The sequence below is a fragment of the Physeter macrocephalus genome, chromosome 19 (assembly GCF_002837175.3).
Source record: "Physeter macrocephalus isolate SW-GA chromosome 19, ASM283717v5, whole genome shotgun sequence".
NCBI classification, from domain to species: domain Eukaryota; kingdom Metazoa; phylum Chordata; class Mammalia; order Artiodactyla; family Physeteridae; genus Physeter; species Physeter macrocephalus.
Window position 1 is genome coordinate 19366868 of NC_041232.1, and position 25871 is coordinate 19392738.

The following is a 25871-nucleotide window of genomic DNA, read 5'->3' on the forward strand; positions in this document are numbered from 1 at the left end:
AAAAAAAAAAAAAAAAAAAAGAAAAGTAGGTGTTAACTAGGCAAAGTGAAGAGAGAACTGCACTTGAGAAAGAGGAAACAGCACATGCAAATGTCCTGAAACAGGAGCGAAGCAAAGAGAAGGGACAGTAATGAAGCAAGTGCACCAGGGACTTCCCTGGTGGCCCAGTGGTTAAGACGCCGCAGTTCCACTGCAGGGGGCACAGGTTGGATCCCTGGTCGGGGAACTGAGATCCTGCACGATGGGGCCAGAAAACGAAAAAACACCAAAAAAACACAAAGCAAGTGCACCAGTTGTTAACAATGTTTCTCAGCTCCAAACCCAAGCATCTATGCTCTGCCTTGTGATGCAGTGCAGAACTACGTTTCTGCTTTGCCAGCTGTTTCAGTGCCGCTAGGCTGGAGCAGGAAAAAGTTTCCTGGGAATGTCATCCCAGCAACACCTCTTCACCCTGGCACGTGCATTTCCCTCCAAAGTGATACCGCAGCAGCTATATCCAGTTTGTGGTTTTTCCCACACTTACAGAGCTGGCCTCATCACACCAAACTCTCCTGTCAGACACGAGGACCAGTGAGAGCATCCACAGGGTCACCCTCCAAGCTCAGAGACACTAACACCAGTTGAGCAGAACCCCCTCCTTGGAGTTTCGGTTTCAGCAACATGGGGCCCCTCTTCTACATTTCTAAGTTTATTTTTTTCCTAAATATTTACTTAGCTGCCTCGGGTCTTAGTTGCGGCATGCGGGATCTAGTTCCCTGACGAGGGATCAAACCCAGCCACCTGCATTGGGAGCGTGGAGTCTTAACCACTGGACCACCAGGGAAGTCCCATTTATAAGTTTAAATTACACCAACCCCTTCCCTTTGTCCCCTTAGCCTGAGTGGTGAGAATTGCTTTCCACAGTTGCGACGTCTGTGATGCCTTCAAGTTCTCTCTTTACCCTTTCAGTTACCTAGTTCACCAGTTTATACCTAGTTAACAATTTTTTTTTTTTTTTTTGCCACACTGCGCGGCTTGTGGGATCCTGGTTCCCCGACCAGGATTGAACCCAGGCCCTCGGCAGTGAAAGCAGGGAATACTTACCACTGGACTGCCAGGGAATGCCCAACAATTTCTTATCTTAAATTTTCTTCTCAAAGAGCCTTTTGTAACTGAGTTTGGACTTTATTCTGTAAGCTACAAAGAACTCAGAAGCCTGTTATGCAGAGAACTGCCATGGTTAGATATGCATTCTAGAAGAATCACTCTGGAAGCAGTGCGGCAGTTGCATCTAAGAACTGGGCTGCAGGTACAAAGGCCAGACAGGTCGAGAGGAGAGAAGAACAGAACCTGAACTGGAGCAAAATTGTTGAACAGTAGAAGAATGCCAAGTGCCATTAGCTGAAACGCTGACCTCGGGAAGACAAACAGGTCTAAAGAGGAAGATAATGAGTTCGGCTTTAGATATGAGGAATGCTTTGCTTACCTATTGTTAGGTAAAAAATGACCCCCAAATGTAACCACTTAACAACTGCAGTGTTATTCTCATGATTCTGCAAGTTGGGCTGGGCTCAGCTGGACAGTTCTTCTGGTTTTGCTAACAGTCACTTGTGTGACTGTAATCAGCTGGTGGAGCAGCTGTGGGCTGGGCTCAGCTGGGATGCTGGGACAGCTGTATTTCTCTCTCTCAAAGTGGTCTCTCCAGCAGCCTCTCCATGGTTCTTGTACTGTGGCTCAGGACTCCCAAGAACATGAAAGCAGAAGCTTCTAGCCTTTCTTAAATTTTAGGCTTTCAAATGACACAGTGATGTTTCCACCATATTCTGTTGGTTAACAAGGCCAAATAGGACTCAAGGAAAGTCACACAGGGTATGAATAGTGGGAGATGCTGTTCACTGGAGGCTATCAAAGTAAGTCTATCATAAGGAATTTTGAGAGGCCTGTGGGAATCCAAGTGGAGATGTCTAGCAAGCAGTTGAGTCTACAGCTTGAGGATCCAGATGGGGATTAAAACATGAGAGAGGATAAAACTGTACTCAGAGAATGCAGAGAGAAGAGCAGGGGGCCAAGGGCAGAAACCTGAAGTCCTATATCTAAAAAGTGAATATGCAATGAGACTTAGAAAGATCAATCAAAGAGGTCAAAGCAGAATCAAGGCAGTAGAGTTTTAAGGAATGAGTGATCAAGCAATAGCTAATGCAGCAGAGAGCACCAGAATGTGGGCTGCAGTGTGTACTGGATTTTAGAAGGTGGTAGACATAATCGCAGGTAGCGGTACTGCTGTTGTTGAAGACTTTATTTTTTAGGGAAGTTTTAGATTCCCAGCCAAACTGAGGAGAAGGAACAGAGATTTCCCATCTACCCCCTGACCCCACATTTGCATAGCCTCCCCCACTATCCACAGCCCGCCCCCACCAGATGATACATTTGTTACAATTGATGAACCTACGTGGACACATCATTATCACCCAGAGTCCATGGTTTACTTCTTGGTGGTGTACATTGTATGAGTTTTGACACATGTATAATTACATGTGTCTGTCATTACAGTATCATTCAGAGTATTTTCACTGCCCTAAAAATCCTCTGTGCTCTGTAACAGCAGTTGTTTTGACTGCCCAGAATCCATCTCTCTCTTTTTTTTTTTTTTTTGGCTGCACCACACAACAAGTGGGATCCCCAACCAGGGATTGAACCTGCACCCCCTGCATTGGAAGGCAGATTCTTAACCACTGGACCACCAGAGAAGTCCCATCTTGTGTATTTCTTGCCCTAGGCTTAACCACTGGACTGCCAGGGAAGTCCCTAGAATCCACCTCTCTTTCTTCAGATAACAGCACCTTAAATTTATCATGCCCACTCAAAGTCCATGTGGTATGGAAAGGGCTAACATTCTCCCACATACATCACTCCAGGGTAGAGCATGTAATCCGGGTCTGGCCAATGGAATACTGGATCCACTGTCAAGGCCGCTTTGATTGGTTTCGTGCCAGCCAGTGAGTTTCAATTCTAGAACTTTGTACTGAAAATAATAGGAAAAAGACACTCCCTTGCCAAAATAACATTGGGAAGTGGGGGCAGAGGCCATGATGTGGAGCTGGAGACCAGTCTGTGAAGTCAACCTAGAAATCAGTGGGGCAAAGAGCAGGATGGGGAGAAAGAGGGAGAGACTAAACCCTGATGACCTTCTGATGACATCTTTTGAGTCCCTGGATCATCCTGTCATGCCTGAAGCTACTCATACCCTGAACTTTTCTGTTATGAGAGACAATAAACTCCCTTTTTTTTTTTTTTGGCTGTGCTGCACAGCATGTGGGATCTCAGTTCCCCAACCAGGGATCGAACCCGTGTCCCCTGCAGTGGAAGTGTGGAGTCTTAACAACTGGACTGCCAGGGAACTCCTCCCTTATTTTATTAAACTAGGTTGAGCTTTGTTTCTCTCATTTGCAATCCAAAACAATCTTGACCGGTTGTCCCCGGTGGCTCAGTGGTTAAGAATCTGCCTGTCATCGCAGGGGACACGGGTTAGAGCCCTGGTCTGGGAAGATCCCACATGCCGCGGAGCAACTAAGCCCGTGCGTCACAACTACTGAGCCTGCGTGCCTGGAGTCCGTGCTCTGCAACAAGAGAAGCCACCGCAAGGAGAAGCCCGGGCGCCACAACGAAGAGTATCCCTCACTCGCCACAACTAGAGAAAGCCCGTGCACAGCAACGAAGACCCAACAAAGCCAAATAAATAAAGAAATTTATTTATTTTTAAAAAAATAAAAATATAAATGAAATAAATAATTTTTTAAAAATTAAAAGGAAAAAAAATATTGACCAATACAGATACTAATTAAAATGCAATTTTGAAAGGTTCATGTATATATTTAAACTAATTTTTAAAGTGTTTTTTAAACTTCTCTATTTTATTTTATTTTATTTATATATTCTTGGCCACGCAATGTGGCAAGCAGGATGTTTAGTTCCCTGACCAGGGACTGAACCCATGTTCCCCTGCAGTGGAAGTGCGGACTTAACCACTGGACGGCTAGGGAAGTCCCTAAAGGTTTTGTTTTGTTTTTAAGATTTTTTTTTGATGTAAACCATTTTTAAAGTCTTTATTGAATTTGTTACAATATTGCTTCTGTTTTATGTTTTGTTTTTTTGGCTCCGAGGCATGTGGGATCCTAGCTCCCCAACCAGAAATCAAACCCGCATCCCCACACACACTGGAAGGCGAAGTCCTAACCACTGGACTGCCAGGGAATTCCCCTCTCTCATTTAATTCTAACCATAGGGCTTCCCTGGTGGCGCAGTGGTTGAGAATCTGCCTGCCAATGCAGGGGACACAGGTTCGAGCCTTGGTCTGGGAAGATCCCACATGCCGCAGAGCAACTAGGCCCATGAGCCACAACTACTGAGCCTGCAAGTCTGGAGCTTGTACTCCACAACAAGAGAGGCCGCAATAGTGAGAGGCCCACGCACCGCGATGAAGAGTGGCCCCCGCTCGCCGCAACTAGAGAAAGCCCTCGCGCAGAAACGAAGACCCAACACGGCCAAAAATAAATAAATAAATAAATTAAAAGGAAAAAAAAGAGTAGCTCCTGCTCGCCACAACTAGAGGAAGCCCGCACGCAGCAATGAAGACTCAACGCAGCCAAAAAAAACAAAATAATAATAATAATTCTAACAATAAACCTGTGAGGTAGAAAGAGTATTGTTTTACTCTCGCTTGCATTCCAAGTATATTACATATATTGTATATATGCATATTGCACATATTAACATGTACGTGTATATATACATATGGGGGAAGTTTATATATTTATGTATCGGTGTATATCCATCCATACGTACATATTTATATATATACACACACATACATATAATAGGAAAAGGTATGTATATTATTTATACTCACAGATGAATGGAAGGAATTAGTAGATCACAGTGGTCACCAGCTGTGGAATACATGTCCCATTCGGTAGAACCTTTTAAGAACTGATGCTGGGACTTCCCTGGTGGTCCAGTGGTAAAGAATCCGCCTTAAAATGCAGGGGGCACGGGTTCGATCCCTGGTCAGGGAACTAAGATCCCCCATGCTGTGGGGCAACTAAGCCCGCGCGCCACAACTTCTGAGCTTGCGCGCCTCAGTGAGAGAGCCCGTGTGCCGCAAACTACAGAGCCCACGCGCCACAACTAGAGAGAAGCCCGCGTGCCGCAACGAAGATCCAGAGTGCCATAACTAAGACCAGACGCAGCCAAAAATAAAAATAAATAAGTAAATAATAAATTTTTTAAAACCCCTTCCATTAAAAAAAAGAACTGATGCTAATGAAAAAGTATTAAACAATAGCAAAAGCGTGGAGCAAATATTAATGCAAAGATAACCCTAGAGTAAGGAAAGTCATCTCAGCACTGGTGTGGTTTCACCCACGTCATCTTAGGAAAATGGAGATCGGTAAGCAGGCAGTCCTGAAGCATGTCACATTTTTCCAAGATCCCGAGTCTCAATGCAGATTACTGTAACTGTAGCTATTTGCAATCCTTCTGTTTGCATAACTGTTTGGAAAATTGCTGTTCAGATGGACCAATCTATCCATCTACCCCTGGCTTAAAACACGTAGTGGCTTCTTATCAGATTTGGGATAAAAGTCTCAGTCCTTACTAATGGCTTTTGTGTCCATCAGGGTCCGGTCAGGAAAACAGAATTTAAAATAGGAAATTCATTAAACAGGTGGTGGAGGACCGAACAAGCAGAAAGGGAACACTGAAGTCATTTAATAATAACTGCAGGAAGCAGCTCCCATTTCTAGGGCTGGAGAACAAAGAGACCCGTTGGGGTTAGCAGAGAAGAAGAATCAGAAGAGGATTCCCGGAGGGCTGGTTCTTATGCCTCTGAGAAAGGGGCACCATGACTTCGGCACTGGCTCTTCAAGAGCTTACGGGAGGGGCCCTGCAAAGCTGGGGCTCAGAACTCTGAAGAGGGGCTGCTGCTGGTACTTCTGAGGTAGCACGCTGAGGCTATTTCTGGAAAGAGCCTGGAGAATGAACCAAATGGCCTGTCAGAAGCAAAATGTCATTACTTACCCTGACAGAAATAGCAAGCAAACGGGCAGGAGTGAGTCCCTCCCCCTGCCTTCCAGTCTCCCTGTGTCCTCGCCTATTGACAGAACCTAACACTAGCTGACAAAGGTGCACTACAGTTTGCAGCCCAAATATTGCACGGCAGGGTGGAGAAGAGTGAATTTGGAGCTGAGAGACCAGCACAGCCTTCAAGGGCCTATGTGATATAGCCCCTGCCTACCTTCCCAGCCTGATACCCTCCATTCTCATCATACACTCAGTTCCGATCACATTGGGTTTCTTTTTCTTTCCCCAGACAACCAAGCTTATTCCCACTTCTGGGGCATTTGCGCTCACTATTCCCTCTACCTACAAGTACCTTCTCCCTTAGGACTCACTTATTTAGGGTATAACCTAAAGCCACCAACTCAAAGAGGATTTCTCTGACTTCACCAATCCATAGAAGCAATGATCTCCCCACTCACACTCTGTAAAATTCCCTGTTTTCATTTTACCCATAGCATTAATCACTATTTAATATTTAAAACGTGATTTCTTGTTTGTTTCTGTCCTAAAAAATGTAGGGATCTGTCTTATTCGCCACTGTATCCTTGGGGGACCAGACAGTGTCAGCTATACAGCTCAATAAATGTTGAATTAATGCATTTTAGAGAAAGTAAAAACCTCTATGTATTTATGGAAGCTGGAAGGCAACTTGGAGATCACAGCTGACTCCATCATTTGACAGCTGGGTAAACCGAGGGACAGAGAGCTGAAATAATATACCAAAGGGCACACAGTGAGTGAGAAAAGTGTTGCTTCCTACTTTTCCCAGTGCTTTCACATATATCACCTTATTTTGCTCTCCTACCTTCCTGGTGCAATGGTAGGGTACTTGGGCAATGGTGGGGATTCCAAAATCTTCTTGGGGACCGAAGAGAGAGGATGGATGAGTGACCTCTCCTCATATGTCCAGGAGGGGTCCCCAGGGAAGAGCTGTAACTGGACACCTTACCTGTGTTCAAAGCAAGGAATACCCAGGACACCTGTGTTTCTCTGGGACCTTACGACCGAGCTCCCCTGGGTGGAGAACGGTGCCCGGTTGTTTCCGTGGGGTTAAGGTAGCCCTCTAGTGGACTAACAGTCAAAAGACTGATCCAGGACCTGCAATTAAATTGCTGGGTGACACTGGGCAGTAAGTTAGTTACCTGTTCCTGCTGGTCCTCTCTTTCCCCATCTGTAAAACGGTTGGTTAAGAACTGTGCCCGCGGGTTCTGAATACTGTAAGAGTGGACTCGATAAATCTTTCAATTTAGGAATGAATGGATTAAACTGCTGGAAAGGTCAAGGTGGTGCAGATGTTAAACTGCTGGGACCTAGGCTTCCCAGATCATAAGGCGAGGTCGAGGGGTCAAAGGTCGGGTTCCGGTCAAACGCCCGAAAAACCGGAAGTTCCGAGCGGCTCTAATCTGAGGCCGGGCCTCCAGCCGCTTGACTAAATCTCCCCGGGGCGGAGCTGCAGCACCCGGAGAGGGCGGAGCTTGGGGCCTCCCAATGGCAGCGCGGATGTCCTTCCAGCGCAGCCAATCAACTTGGGGAGACGGTAAAATTTAAACCCCCTCCCACGTCCTCCGCTGGGACCTGTCCTGAAAGCGTTTGTATGAAGTCCGGGCGCTCGCCCCGCCCCCGCAGGGGAGGTGGGGAGAAGGGCGGGCTTTCCCCCTCGAGTTCGCCTATTACGGCGGGCAGCCTGGGGAAAGGCGGGCGGCGGCGCCAATCAGGGCAGCAGCCGGGGTCCGGCGGAGCAGTTGGCTACAGTTGTTGTAACTTTTTTCGAAAGCTGCGTTTCCCGGGAGATCCTATGCGGTGACAGAGTGCGGCCATGGCTAGAGGTATTGGCCCGGGTGGTCAGCGCCGGGGCAGCTGGGATAGGGGGTCGCGCTGGAGGCGGGACCGAGGTGGCGGGAGCTGCGGCAGGGAGGGGCTCTCCCGCCGGCTGCGCGCGTGGAGCGCGGGGACCAGCGGGGGTGCGGGGGGGGAGGGGCTGCGGAACCTTCCCCACCTCGTCCCCACCCTCGCTTCCGAAGCCCCCAGAAACCCCTCCCACTCCCGTGCTTCGGTTTCCTCTCTTTAAAGTGTGGGCACCCGGTGGCCTGCCTCTCCCGACGCAATGGGGCCATATGTCAAAGCTGTTCGGAAACTAAAGCGTAGGGCACCTCCAGGGAATGGTTGTCATTGATACAAATGGGGGGAGGGCGAGGCTTCGCCTGCTTAAGGGCTCTCTCTTGTTAGGAAAGGAGGTGACCCCGAGGCAAGGGCGCAGATCGGTAACCTGCATGGTGGGGAGCGCGTCGGAGTGGACCCCGCGGCAGGCGCCTTCCTTTCCCTCCCCACTCCCTGAGTCAGCTCTGCGCCGCCAGGGCGGGGACGGGCCCCGCTGGCCCACTTTGGGGTGAAACAGGTCCCCTGGCACCTCCCGAGGCGGCCCTTCGCTCCGCAGCTGATCAGGACTCCTGCCCACGGGAGATGGCTTGGGTGGGTTTGTGCAGCCGCGAGGGAGGCGATGTCCCTGCCTGAAGTTCTTCGCAGTTAGTTTGCTGTCAGGACAGTAAGACCCACGTTATGCGGCATAGTGATCTCCAACCGCTGGTCATTTCCAGCCGCTGTGTCTGCTTCATGGAAAAACTTGAGCGTGATGGTTCACCTGAATTATTATTTAAAAGAAATAAGTTGAGGTTTTACATTTTTCCCAAAATTCTCAGGGTATTACATATTAGTAGGAGTTTGCGTTAACGCAGTATGCTCCCTATGGCGATCATAATGAATAAAATAAGGATTCATTCAGCAAATATTTATTGGGCTTCTTTGTTTTCAGCCCCTGCACCCAGGTGCATCACTTATTCTCCCAGCATCCCTTTACGGTCTTTTGGGACAAGATTTACCTAGATTATGATTAAGAAATGAGGCATAGTGAACTTCATGTTAAAGAGCTTCGTAACCCAGTCCACACAGAAAAGTAAGATGCCTTAAATATTTTTCTTCAGAAAAGGGTTAAGCATCTAAAAGTGTATTTAATACTATCTGACTAATTTAACTGGCATATCTTAATAAAGCTCTGCTTCCCTGATTCATTTTTCCCATCACAGCAAAATCATTTAAACTACCTGTTTTAGCAGTAGTGCATTTAAAAAAAAAAAAGAAAAAAAATAGCTTGCTTTAATTAATCTGTGGGGGGAAACAAAGTGAACCACTCTGCCATTGAAATACTTAAATACTTAATATGGGCAAGTAATAATTACCATTGAGGGCCAGGTGCTTTATTATGTCAGTTAATCTTTACAAACTGTTACTTCCATTTTTCAGAGGTGGAAGCTGAAGTCCAAAGTCGCTGTCCAGACTCTGGCCATTCTGTGTCTTTGTTTGTTCCACTCTGCCTCCCTTATTTAGCCAAAGTGAAGACGAGTGTAAAGTGAAGACGAGTGTTCCCAGCTTCTACCGTAACAGGTTACAAATCACCTTTGTAATGTACTGGTTAGTGATTCTCAGTGACTCACATACCCCCCCCCCCCCCCCCCCCCATGAAGGGTCAGTCTTTTCCTTCTAGAAAAGAGGTCTTTGTTCCTAACTTGTAGTTCACTTTAAGAGCCCTGTGGAGTCACATGAACAAAATGTTCAGATACCGGGTAACTCCTCTCTGGTTTTGAAGTTTTACAGTCATGTAAATATTTACAGCCTCAAGGATATTACTTCGGGCAGGATCCGTCCATCTCCTTTTCCCCATTTCTACTGCCACTGTCAGAAGGCCTCATGCTTGGTCTCCCTCTTTCCACTGTGACCATCTCCAATTTATCGTGCCTCAGCAGCTAGAGTGGTCCCCGAGAACACAGATACTTATCATGTGACTCTCACCACTCCTTCCACCCCTAACCTCCCCTTTTGTTCTTAGGATCAAATCCACAGTCCTCACCCTGGCCTGTAAGCGGCCTACCCACCCCTCTGGCCTCAATGTGCTCCATCTCTGTCTGTGTTCACTGTTGCGTCTTTAGCACAGGGCCTGGAACACAGTAGGCAGTCAATAAATGCTTGTTGAATGAATGAATTGGTATTTTAGTGTCTGAGTTTGAGGAAAGCAATATACATTTTTTTATGCTGAAGTATCCTCATATCCATCAGTATCTCAGTCATGTGACCCTTAGGCAAGTGATTTATTTTCCCCAAGCCTCGATTTCTACATCTGTGAAATAGAATAGTACCTTCTCATAAATGGTTGGGAAGCTTAAATTAAATAATGTATTATTGTACGGCCTGACACAGTAAACATTCAGTAAGTGCGAGCTATTAGTATCATTGCTATTGGATTCTATTTCTATGAGACCCTGGGCAACATTAAGAGTTTTTATTTCTGTGACTTGGTATATGCATTTGTTATGCACATATGAACACCTCATGCACAGACAAAACAAAGTGTTTTGAAACTTTACTGAAGGATTTGAACGAAATTTTCTAGCTACTAGAGCTGCAGAGTTGAGAGAAATGGGTGCTAGACTTGTATTTTAATGTATCCCCTGCATTTTGTGGGCTATGGAGAAAACTATAGCCCTGACTATGTGTGTGTAGTGGGGGTGAGGGAGTTAAAATAGTATGAGAAATGGACAAGCTGATCTGAGCAGCGGCTTCCTGCCTCCAGACCGTGATTCCCTTGATAGTTTGGCAACAAACTACAAACCTTGTCTGCCCTGCAGAGGTAACAGACACTGTTTCAGATGGCTCAACCTGGGTGTCAGAGTGTCACTTTAGAATCCTAACTCTCTGCATAGTCTCTTGGGTATTCAAGTGGGCAGACTACCCTACCCCACTGGAGTCAGTGGTTGGATGGGTATGGCAGGGGTTCCCCAGCCCTGCTCTGAAGGATTCTAAAGCACGAGCTGATTTGGGAGGTGTTGTCCTGAGCAGTGTCTTGCCATTTAATCCACTGTCTTATCCCTTCTAAGGGGAGGCAGCTACTTAAAGTGACAGCCATTTGTTTATCTGTGGATGTGAAAGGTGCCCTGGGTACGTTATGGAATTCATAGTTCTTAGTTTTTATCCACGAGGATGCTGAGGCCTAGTCTGGGGAAGGGAATTGGCCTTGGTCACAAAGCACCTCTGGGGCAGATGCAGGGAGAGATACCCAATCTTTGCCTCCCAAGCCATACATAACCCAAGGCTAGATGCCCCGAGGTGTCTTGTTTGCATTATGACTTTGCACAAATACAGGGACTCTTTTGGCCATGGGCCCTCAAACCCTAATGGCTACAGCACAGTGGTTCAGGGCAGTAAGGTATACTGGAACCCCTGCCTCCCAGGACATTTCCTCGTGTGGGGACAGGAGACTTGGGTGACTTGCTAAACCCTCTGCAACACCATTTGCTCCTCCATGTTTATTTCCTCACCTGTAACGTGGAAGTTAGTGGCCGGGAGTGTAGGCTCTGGTCTGTTGGCCTGGTAATCTATTTCTAGTTCTGAGAACTTGGCCAAGCTCCTCACTTCTCCGAGGTTGTTTTCCCTGTCTGTGGAAGAGAAAATAATGGTGTCTACCTTCAAAGGGCTGTTGTGAGGTCTGCATGGCATAAGATATGCAAGAGAAGCACCCAGCAAACATACCATTATAATTCCTGGCTCTATTTCCCCAGGGTCCGGACCGGTCAGGTGCAGACCGCCTGGGTTTGACACCTGACCTGATCGCTTTCTAGTTCTGTGGCTTTGGACAAGCCTCTGCACCTCCTTGGAACCTCAGTATCCTCATCATAAACGGGTTAGCCACAGGACCTGGCCCCCAGGGGCTTGCCGGGAAGGTTAAATGCCCAGGAAAACACACCGTGAGCACAGGCTCGGGCACACAGGAGGGCTCTCGCCTGTCGCGTTCACCGCTGCCGACTGCGCCTGGCACGGACGGGTCTCCCGAAATAGCCGCTGAGCCAGCGAGAGTAGGAGCCTGGCCGGCCGAGAGCCCGGGCTGTCATTATCATGTTTCCCACCCCTTCCTCCCCAAGTGGCTGAGGACGCGCGAGAGGGGGCGCGCCCGAGTCGGGACTCCTCGCGGCCGCGGGGCCCGCCCTCCTTCGTTCCCTCCCCTTCTCCCTCCCTCGCTCCGGAGGAGCCTCGCAGCGCCGCCCCTGCCAACCCCCTCCCCGGCCGGGAGCGGACGGTGGGTGGCGGCAGCGGCGAGCGGGCGGGCCGCGGAGAACGCGCCGCCAGCGCCTCCCTCCCTGCGTCCTCGGTCCCGGGCCGGCCGGGGCTGCCGCGGCGCGCGGGTGCCGGGCTCTGCCTCGCAGGCCATGGGGGAAGGGGGCGCCGTGGGGCGCCGCCGGCCCTTCCCCGGGGCGCCACGGCGGCGCTGGTGGCGGCGGCAGCAGCAGCAGCAGCGGCAGCGGCAGCGCTGGTGGCCGGGCCGCGGCGGCGGCGGCGGCGGCGGCGAGGGCGAGGGCGAGGGCGCAGGGCGCGCCGCCATGGGCCTGGCCGGGCTGCAGGTGGGTGTGTCGGGCCCGGCCGCGCGGGGGGCGGGCGGCGCGCGGGGCCCGGCCGGGCCGGGCGGCGGGAGGGCGACTCGGGCCCCGGCCCGGCCCCGCTGGCCGGCCCCGGCCTCCCGGCGGCCTGGGCGGCCCACCGCCGTCGGGCCCTCGGAACATGGCTGCGGCGGGAGGCGCCGCCGCGGCGCCCGGCCCGGGCGGCCCCGCTCCCCGCCCCGCCGCGCCCTGAGCGCCCCCTCCCCCGCTTCCCCCGGGTCCCCCTCTCCAGGCAGGAAGATGTCCAAGCCCCGCGCGGTGGAGGCGGCGGCGGCGGCGGCGGCGGTGGCAGCGACGGCCCCGGGCCCGGAGATGGTGGAGCGGAGGGGCCCGGGGAGGCCCCGCACCAACGGGGTAAGCAGGCACCCTCCCCGCACTCGCTCGGCGCGCCCCGAGGGGCCGTGCGGCCGGGTGCCCCTGCCAGCCCCGCTCCGAGAGCACGTGGGCGCCCCCGCGGCCCTGGGGCGGGGGTGCGGGCGGGGCGCCCGGCCGGGCAGCTTCCTTTTCTGCTGCCTGCCTGGGAGTGGCGTCCACACCCGCTCCGCCATGACCCTGGCAGTGTTTGACCTCGGAAAAGTTTGTCTTTATGGCATTTCCATGCCCGGAGACCCAGCCACCACGGTGGTGGCCGCCTTCCCAGAGTGTGCGGGGCCTGCCCGGGGCCCTCGGGGAGGTCACGGGGTCTCGCTGACTTGGTGTTGAATGGCTCACCAGGCAGAAAGGCTCAGCAGGGTTTCTGGGAAGGCCCTCCTCCCGTCTCTGCTTACTCAGAGGAGAGGCCGCACACCCAGAGACACCAGCAGTGACCTGTCCGCCCCACCGGTCTGCCCACCGCAGTCGAGTAACCGCCCTAAATGCGCCGGCTCTAGGCGTTTTTTCCATTAGCTCTGCACCCCCCAGTTAGCCCGAGAGAACTACCCCAACCGCAGCCCAGTCCCGCAGTCCTTGGAGGCTGCTGGGCTGCATGAATTGAGAGGAGCCAGGCTTGGGCACACAGAAGGCTCAGGCAGTAATGGCAAGTCCTGCCAGCTGACCTCAGGACTGAGAAGTGGTTGATCAGGTTCCCTGAGGCCCACTTCTGTGCCAGAGTCCCTGCAGCTCCTGCCAGGGCAGTCGGCCCCTGCAGTAGGCCAGCCCTTCCAGTCCCGGCCTTGTTTACCCTGGTCCTTCTGACCTCCTTGCTACGGGTAGGTTGCCTCCTTCTTATATAGACCTTTGTGGACGGCTGGTTCTGCTGGCCAGATGTCCCTGCTTAGCGAATGGAATTAGAGACGGACTTGGACCTGGGGGATTCTGAACCTTCCGCTGCTCTGCTGGGGCTGGCTTCGCCTAGGAGCCCAGTTTTTGAGAGATGTTGTCTATTTTTTGTCTTTTGTATTCTGATTGCCCCCTTGTCTGCCTAAATCTTGTGGGATCTTCTTCTTCAAGCCTCTTTCAGAATATGCATTTGTCGTTTTAGGAGAATGTATTTACCGGGCAGTCAAAGATCTATACCTACATGAGCCCGAACAAATGCTCTGGAATGCGTTCCCCCCTTCAGGAAGAGAACTCAGTTGCACATCACGAAGTCAAATGCCAGGGGAAGCCGTTAGCCGGAATCTACAGGAAACGCGACGGTAAGCCTCTGAAATGGCCCTGTTCTGACCACAGCTGGCCGGCTCGCATCCTGCAGAGTAACGTAAATGTGCTAAATTTTTATCCAGCCTTTTCAAGCCAAAGTTCAAAAGGTTTGAACCATGTTTTGGCTTGCTGCTAGGAAACACAGACAAGGGGGAAAGAGCTGCCTGTTCCAGGGCGTGTGCCCTGTTGGTCTAACAGGTTCTCCCTGCTTTCACAAGAGTTAGCGTGTCCTTCAGGCTTGATTATCTTGCCAAGTTGCAAAAATATGGCACCTGGCCCGTTGTTAGAGAGGTTCACAGGTGCTAAAAGCACAGAAATTATGAGTCTCGGTTGTCCAGACCAGGCGCTTGCACTCCCGCTGAGTCGTGTGAACCTAAGGAACTGATTTCCTTCCCTTTTATGAGCTGGCCTTGACCTCAGTTCTAAAGTTCCTTTCTACTCAAGTGTTCAGTGCTAGTCTCTGGAGCATCATACCCTGGAATGAGATTTGGGGTTAAAATATTGAGCAAGAAAATTAATGGTTATTGAAAATTCTGTCTGGCCCTGCAAAACATGCTGAGACCTCTTACAAATCTTGCTCTAACCCAAATATTCCCTTTTAAAGCTGCGGGCGGGGCCGGGGCTCCGGTGCACGTGAGCTTTCTCCAATTCACCGTGCTCCCTTCTGATTAAACCTTGCCTTAGAGAAGCAGAACTCTATCAGCAGCTCCGCACAAGGAAGCTTTGTATTCATTAACAGAAAGTGCCATAAGGGATGGGGTAGCCCAACCTCTGGGCCAGATCTGAGACCCAGGGGCAGGAGCCAGCCCTCTGCCTGATTCCCTCTGGTACATAGGGTGATGTTACTTCATATGACTTAGGTTCCATTCGTAGCTCTGCCATTTATGAAAGGAAGGGACGTGGGCAGTTTGCTACTCTTTTCTGAGCCTCCGTTCTCTCTGTACAGTGGGAGAGAGAGGAGTCCTACAGGACCATTCTGAAGATCAGTTAAAGAGCAGGTGCAAATGGGCTTTGTGAGGGAATTCCCTGGTGGTCCAGTAGTTAGGACTCGGCTCTTTCACTGTCCTGGACCGCGGGTTCAATCCCTGTTAGGGGGAATTAAGATCTCAAAAGCTGTGCGGCGCGGCCAGAAAGAGGAGTAGGGGGCGGCTTTGTGAGCGCTCCCTACGTCGGCCTCTTCTCCACTGGACTGGGATCATCACGGCCTGCCCCTCCCCGCATTTCAGCGTAGGCAGCACTCAGGACAGCACTTACCGCACTGGGTTGGGGAAGGGGCTCTTTTGAGACAGCGCTCAGCCAGTCTCACATCCCTTCTGGAACGGGGCGGGATGTAGATTGTCCTAAATGGGGACACGGGGCACAAGCTAGCTGATTTGACCCGTAGTGTTACTACATGGCGACAGGATTGGGGGCTGGAGGGGCATCGGAGGAGACCCCAAGGTCCAGGTTGTTGTCCACGATTCTAGACCTTTCTCCTGCCTTGACGCAGACTCAGCATGACAGCTGACGCTCGCGAGCACCACCCACTCCTAGGGTCACGCCTGACGCCTCAACTCCACCCAAGAGGGCGCGCAAGGAGCGAGGGTGGTCTGGATGGGTGCTGGTGTATTTATTTTTCTCTCGTTTATTGAGATATAATTCTGATAGCCTGAAGTTCACCATTTTAAAGGGTACAATTTAGTGGTTTTTAGCGTCGTCACAGATACGTGCAACTATCACCTCTGTTAAACTGCAGTACGTTTTCATCACCCCAAAGAGAAAGCCTGTACCTATTCACAGTCACCCACCATTCTTCCCTTCCCCCAGCCCCAGGCAGCCACTACTCTATTTCCCATCTCTGTGGACTTGCCTGTTCCGGACATTTCATGTAAATGGAATCATCTAACATGTGGCCTTTTGTGTCTGGCCTCTTTTACTCATTACAACGTTTTCAGGGTTCATCCGTGTTGTAGCCTGTGTCGGTACTTCGTTCCTTTTTCTGTGGCTGAATAACATTCCATCCTGCGATGCACCACATCTCACTTACCCGTTCGCCCTTTGATGGACGTTCAGGTTGTTTCCGTTCTTTGACTGTTATCAGTAAAAGCTGCTGCAGACGTTCATATACAGGTTTTGTGCAGACATCTGCTTTTAATTCTCTTGATAGGTTCCTAGAACTAGAATTGCTGGGTCGTATGGTAACTCTATGTTTAACATTTTGGAGAACTGCCAAATTCTTTTCCAAGGTGACTGCACCATCTTACATTCCCACCAGCAATATATTATTTAATTATTCGTTAAAAGTAAAACCTTTTTTGAAAAAAAATAGTCCAACACTGGTGCTCCACAGCTATTTTTAGTAACAAGTTATTGGCGACATCCCTCACAACACGCTGACTGGTGTCGGGGCACCGTGCTGGGAACCACTGTGAACACTGGGCCTCGACCCTGTCAGAACAGGGAATTAAAAAAAAAAAAAAAGAAAGAAAACGAGTCTGAAATGAATCACGCCAGGCAGCTAGCTCTTGAGGAAGAGGTCTTTGCTGGGGAGAGGTTCTCCTTTATTGCCTTACTCCTGTCCACCAACACTGGCCCACCCTTTGGGAATTTAGCTTTTTTCCCTGGGGTCTGCAGCCCGTTTCCTGAATAAGCCATTGGTTGAGCCCTCACGCCAGTGTTGCCGGCCGTGGTGCTTCTGCTTCAAGGGCTCTTTCCCTCAAGATGCAGAAGGCCCGATGTGTTGATTAATTAGATGAGAGGGATCCACTCACAATGTATATGTTGACTCATCGTGGTATAACACTTCAAATATCTTATAATTGTATTTATCAGTTATACCTCAACAAAGCTAGAAAAAGAAAAAAAAAAAAATGCAGAAGACCAAAAGCTGCACCCAGTGTCTGGGTCAAAAAGTAAAGCCAGATGCTTTGCCCAGTATACTGGTTAGTGGACACCCGGCTTAACAGCCCAAGGGCACGGCTGCCCAGCACGCCCCATCCCTCTCTTCTCTCCAGGCCTGTCTTAGCATGTGGCTGAGGGCTGGAAAGTGGGAGCCGGTGGGTCCAGAGTCAGCCTGTCTCTCCCCACCCTCTGCCCACAGAGAAAAGAAACTCTGGGAATGCAATACGAAGCTCCACGAAGGCCGAGGAACAGAAGATCAAAGACGCCAGGAGAGGTCCCCTGGCCCCTTTTCCAAACCAAAAATCTGAAGCAACAGAACCTCCCAAAACCCCGACCTCGTCTTGTGATTCTCCCAATGCAGCTGCTGCCAAGCAAGCCCTGAAAAAGCCCGTCAGGGCCAAACAGGCTCCCAGGAAAAAGTAAGTGCCCCCTGGAGGCCACCCCTAACACAGGGCAGCCTGCCCAGTGCCGGCCGGGGTGAGGCCGCCCACCCTCTCAGCCCCTTGAGCCGTCAAGGCTCAGATTCCTGAGTCGCCACTGGGGACACCACTGTTTGTCAGCATCTTGGTCTGTCACGGGTCCAGAGCTCAGGAGCCCGCTCCCCGCCGAGAGTAGGCAGCCTGTCTTTGACACTCTCTCTGCGGCCCCCGTGGGCAGGTGAGCCTAAGTGACCCTGGGCCACAGTGGACAGAGGTGTTGAAGTGACATGGTTTCCAAGGAGCCTGCTTCTAAGGGGTTGTGTGCCTCCTGGATGTGAATGTGGTCTTGGTGCTAATACTTGTTTTCTCCTCTTCCTTTCTCACTCCAGAGCTCAAGGAAAAACGCAGCAGAATCGTAAACTCACAGATTTCTACCCTGTTCGAAGGAGCTCCAGGAAGAGCAAAGCTGAGCTGCAGGTAGAGTCACGTGGTTTCGATTCCAGCTCTCGGAAGGGGCAGGGCATCCCAGTGGGCAGTGCTTGCCGTGCACAGCCTGAGCTTGCTTCGTATCATCTTGGGACAAGTCTCTTGGCCTCCATGGCCTCGATATTCTCCTTGGTCTAGTGGGGGTCGTCATAACGCTCTGGGTCACCATGAAGCTTAGTTACGATTCCTCTGTGAAGGAGCCTTGTCGCCTGTAGCATGTGGCCTGTAAAGTCAGGACTTACCATGAAAGTGGCGCTGGCAGGGCCTTTGGAGCCTAGGGCCGTGAAGGCTGCGTGCTCTTGGGAGACTTGTTTTTCTGCTGTCCAGAAGCTTCATGTCTCGAGGTGGTGAAGAGCAGTGGCTCGGGAACCACTTCCTGGTTGTATGAGGTCAGGCCAGTTGCCTAACCGCTCTGTGCCTCTCTGTCCTGTCTGTAAAATGGGATAATAGAGTAGTACCGTGTGCGGTTGTTGGGAGGGCTACGTTCTTAAGTTAATGCACAAGGAACACTTAGAACCGTGCCTGGTATGCACTGAGCACCTGCTAACTATCGTCACTGTTGCTTCCCCCGCGTTGTCCCTTCCCGGGGCCCCTCTCTGCTCTTTCCCACCCAGCCAGTGTCCCTCGGGACGTGCGAAAACCAGGCAGGAAGGCTGACTGGCTGTGAGGCCCCCGCCTGCCGTGTGTTTGCAGAGTGCTGAGCTGTGCACAGTCGATCCATATTTGATGCAGTGAGGTGTGGTTATTGCCTTTCTGTTAGGGAAACCCAGGGTGTGGCCGGGCCCTGCAGCCCCCGGCTGCTTCTGTCCACCCTCGCACCCCGGGGACGGCAGAGTCACCTGCAGGCTTGGGAGTAGCGCTCAGGATTGCCCCCCACAAGGGAGGTGGGGGGCCCTGGCCTTTCAACTGGCACAGACCCCTTCTTCAGCCTTTTGATGTGAGAGCTGTGGCTGTACAGATGGTGATCTAGCCTCTCGCCGCCCCCCACCTCTGAACTGGCAGGACTTCCTTTAAAAAGCGGGGGGGGGGGGGGTCCATCTTTCCCCCTAGAGAGAAGCTTTGGCTTTATTTCCTTAGAAAGGCAGTGTCTTTCAGCCAAGAACAAGCTGTTACAAGCTGTTTGCCTGCAGCGGGAGGCGGTGTGAGGTCATCGTAGAGACAGCACTGCAGAGGGCGAGGCGGTGCCAGCCCCCAGAACCCGGGACACCGCCCAGCCCCGCTCAGAGCCGCCGCGCCCGCACAGGGAGCCTGGGGCTCCACAAGGCGCCACTGTGGGCTGCGGGGAGGGGGGGCAGCTGAGTTGGCCTTTTCAATTAAAAACAACAACAACTGGGGCTCTCTGTCGGGGCAGTGGAGGCTGCAGCGGGGTGCGCCGCGGGTCTGCCGGACCCTGCAGCAGGCGGGCGGCAGGCAGCAGGCGGCACAGTAAAGCTCACTCTGTCCCTGGACGCAGAGCCAGTGGCGAGGGAGAGACACGCTGTGCCCACCGCCGTTTGTGTTGGCTCTGCCGAGCGCACACCGCGGCCAGGTGGTCGCCGGCCAGGACGGCGAGGCAGGTGTTGGCTGGGCTGTTGGGGCTGCGGCTGCCAGGGCGGCGGCGTCTCTTGACCGCAGAGGTGAAGCCCGAGGGCGGGGCAGCTGGGCCTCTCTCAGGGGTGAGGTCAGGCCTGACCTGCCTGCCCTCCGGGGCCGGCCGAAACCGAGGCCCGGGGCAGGTGTGGGCAGCAGGGGTGAGACAGACAAAGAGCTCCGCAGTCACCTCACTGTGGCTGGAGACAGAGCAGGCAGGTCCGGGTTCAGGTCTACGGTCCAAGGCCAGGCAGGGCCAGAGGGTGGAAACTGGGCCTTGGGGAGATGCCCTGAACCCCCCCCCGCCCCGCCTCGCTGGGGGGGCCCCTTCTCTGGTTGGTCCGACTGTGGGTGGGGTGACGGCCAGCACTGGGGCAGGGACTGCAGAGCTGGCGGTGCCCTGGCTGCATCAGCCGCCGCCCAGCCCAGCCCAGCGCCGGGCCTGATGTGCAGAGCAGCCTACTGACTCCGGCTGGGAACGTCTCGGGTCCGTCCCTCCTTCCTGTTCACCGCCTTCACCCTGGTTCACACCTTGCTCCCTTCCTGCCCGCTCAGGCCCTGGGTCCCCCGTGGGCTGCTGCCAGAATCCTCTTTAGGACGATCAGAGCTGGTTTGCTCACATGCCCCAAACCCCCGAGCCTCCGGAGTGAAGCTCAGGGCCGTGCATTCAGGGCCTCTCCACAGCCCCAGCTCTCCTCAGCTTGTCTCCTCTGCCTTGTGCTGTCATGGCAGGAAAGTCCCCCGTCGCCTATCCCAGTTCTCCCACGATCACTCCCATTTATTTCTACACACTTGTAACTGATTCATCATTTAACAAGGTAGCTGTATGTGTGCATGTGGGGTGGTGGGGGGCCGTTGTTGCTTTGAGGGCTCACTACGTGCCAGGCACTGTTCTAGGCCAGAAGATTCCGCAGCGAACAGGCGGTGGGCACACGCGCCCCGTCTAAAGGGCGCAGCCTCTGATCAGCCCTGGCTGGTGTCGTATGAAGTCAGAGTCCTGATTTTTAGATGTCAGCAATTTCGATATTTTTTAAAGGCCTGCGTGGGCCAAACAGAACATAGCCACAAGCCCGATTCTGCCCTTGGGGCCACCACTGTCTCCTTCTTGGCCTCCTTAAACCCCAGGTGGCGAATGGTCCACCTTAGATGGGCAATGAGGAAAGGATGGGGGCTTGGGGGCCCGGGCATCCTTCAGGACCGATGCCCTGGAAGCCAACTGCAAGTGACCTGCGGGCGGCCGGGGCTCCCGGAATGGCCTCAGAGAGACTGCTGACGCACGTCTCATTTTTTCTTTCCTCCCCACCCAGTCTGAAGAAAGGAAAAGAATAGACGAATTGATTGAAAGTGGGAAAGAAGAAGGAATGAAGGTAAGGGGCCGCAGGGCCCACGGCGTGGAGGTTAAGGCTGTGAAGTCGCACCTTCCCCGGTGCAGAGGCTCACATAGGAGCTGCGCTGCTTTAATCCTCTGACGGTCACTGTGACCAGGCGGGCTGTTACAGGTTGTCGAGGGACCAAATGCTAAAAGTATCGTTACAGGGGATGCCTCGCAAAGGAAACATGAGATGTTATCCTGAGGAAACTTTTTGAAAATTATGATGAAATACATGCAACGTAAAATTTACCATTGTAACCATTTTTAAGTGTACAGTTAAGTACATCCTACAGTCACAGTTGTGCGATCATCATCTCTGTCTAGTTCCAGAACTTTTTCATCCTCCCAAACGGAAACCCCGTACCCATCTGCACTCACTCGCGTTCCCTGCCCTCAGCCCCTGACAGCTACCAGTCTGCTTGCTGTCTCTATGGGTTTCTGCACACTTCATACAAATGGAATCATAGAATGTGTAGCCTATTTTATCTGGCTTCTTTCATTTAGCATGATGCTTAGGGAAACTTAAAAGAACAAACTGATCAAATTTTTCTAGACTGTTTTCCTGGGAAATGGCAATGCCCAGGAGATTTGCTTTTCTCTTCGTATATTTCAGACACACTGGGTGGATGAGAGGGGAGCAAGTCTCCGTAGCGGTGGCCAGATGGCCCTGGGCTAGGACCCAGGGGTTGGAAGGCTTCAGTTTCCACCCACCATTGAGGGGGATCTGAAATTTTTTTTTTTTTTTGCCCACACCGCACGGCTTGCGGGATCTTAGTTCCCCGACTAGGGACCGAACCTGTGCCCCCTGCATTGGAAGCGCGGAGTCCTAATCACTGGACTGCCAGGGAATTCCCTGGGGCAGGGGCCCCCAACCCCCGGGCCGCATGACCAATACCGGTCCACGGCCTGTTAGGAGCCGGGCCGCACGGCAGGAGGTGAGCAGCGAGCGGGCGAGCGAAGCTTCATCTGCCGTCCCCCTTCGCTCGCGTCGCCACCTGAACATCCCCACCCCGGTCCACGGAGAAATTCTCTTTCACGAATCCGGTCCCCGGTGCCAAAAAGGATGGGGACTGCTGCCCTAGGGGGATCTGAATTTAAGTCTGGACTCCTCAAGCAGTCACCCTCCATCTCCATTTAAAATGGAGTGAGGAGAAACCCAGGAGGGTTAATTATGGGATAAAGGAGAGATTCAGAACACTGGGTCCTACTACTCCCCCGAAGAGGCCAGGACGTGGGTTTGAGTCTGTGCTACACGGCTTCCTAGCTTTGTGGCCGTGGACACGACTCTGCCTCTCTAATCCCGTTTTCTCACCTGCAAAATGGGTCAGCACCCACCTAGCAGGTGTCTCAGGATCTGGCATAACAAGGCTCTGTAGATGGGCACAAGGGAACTCTTTGGGGTGATGGATTGTGGCGATAGTTGCACAACTGTATATGATGACTAACACCCATCAGACTGTACGTGTGGAATGAGTGAATTTTATGGCCTGCCGCAGTAAAGCTGTTCAAAGAACGCGCTGCGAGCCTCCGCCCCCTGGAAGCCGGCCCTGCGCGGTGGCGTTTGTTGCTGCTACGAACCAACCCTCCCTCTTGGCACCACCCAACAGATTGACCTCATTGACGGCAAAGGCAGGGGCGTGATCGCCACCAAGCAGTTCTCCCGGGGCGAGTTTGTGGTGGAGTACCATGGGGACCTCATCGAGATCACTGACGCCAAGAAGCGGGAGGCTCTGTACGCGCAAGACCCCTCCACGGGCTGCTACATGTACTATTTTCAGTACCTGAGCAAAACCTACTGGTAAGTCCCCTAGTGCTTCGAGTTGCTCTTCCCCGCCCTGGCAGAGGTCCAGCCAGAGGGCCACCGAGGGCATCCTGACTCTCCTGCTCCAGCTTCTTGTTTAGTCCTTGCTACCTTTTTTTCAAAGCTGTGATGCAGCTCCCCGACTCCCCCACTTCCCATGTTTAATTTTGGGCATCGGAGTGGTTCTGGATGCCGTCTCATGGGACAAGACGTAGACCAGTCTCATGAAAGCCTGCGTAGGGGCTCACCTGGCCTCTCCTCTGGGACCTGTGGCCAGAACAGCTCTGGGAATTGCTGACTTCTCTGTCCCTAATGTGGCAGTGTCATTGATTGCTTTTTTTTTTTTTAATAGACTGTACTCTTTAGAGCAGTTTTAGGTTCCCAGCGAAACAGAGTGGAAAGTACAGAGCGTTCCCATGTACTGCCTGCCTCCACACCCACACGGCCTCCCCCCACTGTCAACATAGTTGATTTTTATTCACTTATTTATTATGCAGAACTTCCACAAAGAGCCTTTTGCATTCCCGTCTAGGCCTGCCCCCTGCCTCGGATACCCCACACCGAGCGCCTCTCTGGGCTCTTAAAGATATTTTTTTTGAGTTACTCCGCTTTCCCAAAAACGTGGCCCTAAATAACCATCCCACCAGAGCTGAGAGCAGGCATGACTCTGACTGGGTTCAAAACCCTCTTTATCAGTTTAATCCTCTGTCGCCCTCCCTCCCCACCAGCGTGGATGCAACCAGAGAGACAAATCGCCTGGGAAGACTGATCAATCACAGTAAATGTGGGAACTGCCAAACCAAACTGCACGACATCGACGGCGTGCCTCACCTCATCCTCATTGCCTCTCGCGACATCGAGGCTGGGGAGGAGCTCCTGTATGACTATGGGGACCGCAGCCGGGCTTCCATCGAAGCCTACCCCTGGCTGAAGCATTAACCCCACGGCCCCGCCCCTCCCCCCTCCCTTCTTCAATGGACAAAGTGCCCTCAAAGGGAATTGACTTTTTTTTTTTTTTTTACACATTTAATCTTAGCAGATTACTTCAGATGTTTTTAAAAAAGTATATTAAGATGCCTTTTCACTGTAGTATTTAAATATCTGTTACAGGTTTCCAAGGTGGACTTGAACAGATGGCCTTATATTACCAAAACTTTTATATTCTGGTTGTTTTTGTACCTTTTTTGCATACAAGTCGAACGTTTGTGCTTCCCGTGCATGCAGTCAAAGACTCAGCACAGGTTTTAGAGGAAAGAGTCGAACACGAGCTAGGAAGCTGGGCGATGCGCCTGCGTCCACCCGAGGAGCCAGGACTCTCTCCCCTCCTCGCCCCCGACGTCCCAGTGCCAGGCGGGCGCGAGGAAGAGCTGCCTCCCCACGGCCTGGACGGGATGTTCCCAAGCTCTTGTTTTCCTGACATCTCGACAGGCGCACACGGAAGTGTATATTTTTTAAAAAGGTTTCACAGTAAGATAGTCTTCCCCTCTGCTTTCTCGAAAGCTTACTGACCCGGTGGCTCACGGGCCGGGCCTAGATTTACTCTTCCACGGGCTGCCGCTTTTCTGGGCACCTCGAAGTGTCAGGGCGGGGAATCAAAGCAGATGTGGGCAGGGACAAGCACTGCTTACCTAGCCCTGCCGGGCAGGGGTTCCCGAAACTGGGTTAATTTCTTTATAGAAATGTGAACACTGAGCTTATTTTAAAAAAAAATAATAAAAAACAAAAAAGAAAAAAAACAAACCACAGAAGACAACTTACATGTATATAGGTCTTGAAGTGAGTGACGTGGCTGCGTTTTTGTTTGGGGTTTATTTTTAGTTTGGCTTTTTTTCTCCCCCTTGGTTTTGTTTCTGTAGAAGAGATTTGAGATGGTACACTATTCTAATCAAAAATAAAGTTTTGTAGTGCGACCAGAAATTACTTACCCAATTCCCCACCTCCCCACCCCCGCCCCAACCTGATTCTGCTGGGTTGAAAGTTCCAGACCTGCTGTCAAGGCTTTTGTTTGTCAGACCCCCTGGCGTCCTTCCTGTGAAGATGCAGCCATGAACCAAAGGGTGAGCCTACAAGCCCCGAAATGCAGGGTCCCCACCCCAGCTGCTGGAGTGCAGGGGAGTGGGCGGGCCCAGTGGCCCAGGGATCACGGCTAAGGGTAAAGTTTTCACCTCGACTGTGACAGCAGGAGGAGCAGGTAGCTTCCTCCCAAAGGGGAACCGATTCCCACTTTCTGTTAACCTGTAGTTCAGGGGCCTGGGGCTCTGGAACCGTGACGTGGGGTCTCCTGGCCCCCTGCTCCCAGGTGAATGTGAATGGAGACAGGTCTGAGAGCCTGTCCTCGACTTCAGTGCCCCCTGCCCCGGTCTCAAGACGGTGCTACCTAAGAAAGTCTTCCCCCCACCCCACACTTGCCTGGTCAGTGGTCAGTGAATTGGAGGAGGAGCCGATGGGAGTGTGTAAATGTGAGATAAAATGTCTTGGTTGTACCTGTTTGTGGTTTAGCTTTGTATTTAAAAAAAAAAAAAGGAAATAAACTTGAAAATTATTTGTCATCATAAAAATGAAATGAAAATTAAAATATTTATTGCCAGGCGAGGCTACGTGTGTCATTCTGGTTTTTTTGTGTTTTTTGTTTGTTTTTTACAAGGCAGAGGCAGAAAAAAGGTTGCATTTTTTTGGTTTGGTTTTGTTTTTTGTTTCAGTCACACCGCACGGCTTGTGGGATCTTAGTACGCCAACCAGGGATTGAACCCTGGCCCTCGGCAGTGAGAGCACGGAGTCCTATCCGCTGGACTGCCAGGGAATTCCCATTTTATTTTACAAAGGGCCACACACCAGTGTGAATCAGTTTTGGTGACTGTCCTCCTAGGGGACAGTCTCTTCGTTTTTATCATGGGGGGGGGTGGTCAGAGGTTGCTTGTGGAGATTAAAAGTTAAACATGTTGCCCCCTTAGAACAATGCCTGGCAAGTAGCGTACATCTTAGCTGTTGTAATTGTTGTTTCTAACGTGCTAGACTTGATTCTCAGGTAGGCGTCTCAGTGGTGCTGGAAGTCGTCCCCCACCATCACCCCGGCCAGCCCAGATCACCATCCCCACCGCACACGCCACCACCCACCCCCGAGAGGGTTAGTTCCCTCAGCCCCAGGCACT

At 51.9% G+C, this 25871-nt stretch overlaps 1 protein-coding gene and 1 long non-coding RNA gene across 5 annotated transcripts; one reads left to right on the forward strand and one right to left on the reverse strand.

Annotated features, from left to right (window-relative positions):
* Window positions 1-3564: 3564 nt before the first annotated feature.
* On the reverse strand, window positions 3565-11823 carry LOC114484367 (uncharacterized). Its single transcript, XR_003677180.2, has 4 exons — window positions 11674-11823; window positions 11463-11579; window positions 4886-8734; window positions 3565-3667 (listed from the first exon to the last, which is right to left on the reverse strand). It is a non-coding gene; the product is annotated as an uncharacterized lncRNA (long non-coding RNA).
* KMT5A (lysine methyltransferase 5A) lies at window positions 7861-24639 on the forward strand. Of its 4 annotated transcripts, none has more exons than XM_024120869.3 (8): window positions 7861-7922; window positions 12808-12929; window positions 14035-14191; window positions 17275-17494; window positions 17884-17971; window positions 20857-20916; window positions 22529-22719; window positions 23451-24639. In XM_024120869.3, the coding sequence occupies exons 1-8, from the start codon at window positions 7913-7915 to the stop codon at window positions 23659-23661; spliced, it is 1059 nt and encodes a 352-aa protein (XP_023976637.1). In that variant the 5' UTR covers window positions 7861-7912; the 3' UTR covers window positions 23662-24639. The 4 variants fall into 4 exon arrangements, with proteins under 4 accessions (XP_023976637.1, XP_028335982.1, XP_023976635.2 ...); XM_028480181.2 differs by lacking the exon at window positions 7861-7922 and adding an exon at window positions 12434-12539; XM_024120867.3 differs by lacking the exons at window positions 7861-7922; window positions 12808-12929 and adding an exon at window positions 12481-12539.
* Window positions 24640-25871: the final 1232 nt, after the last annotated feature.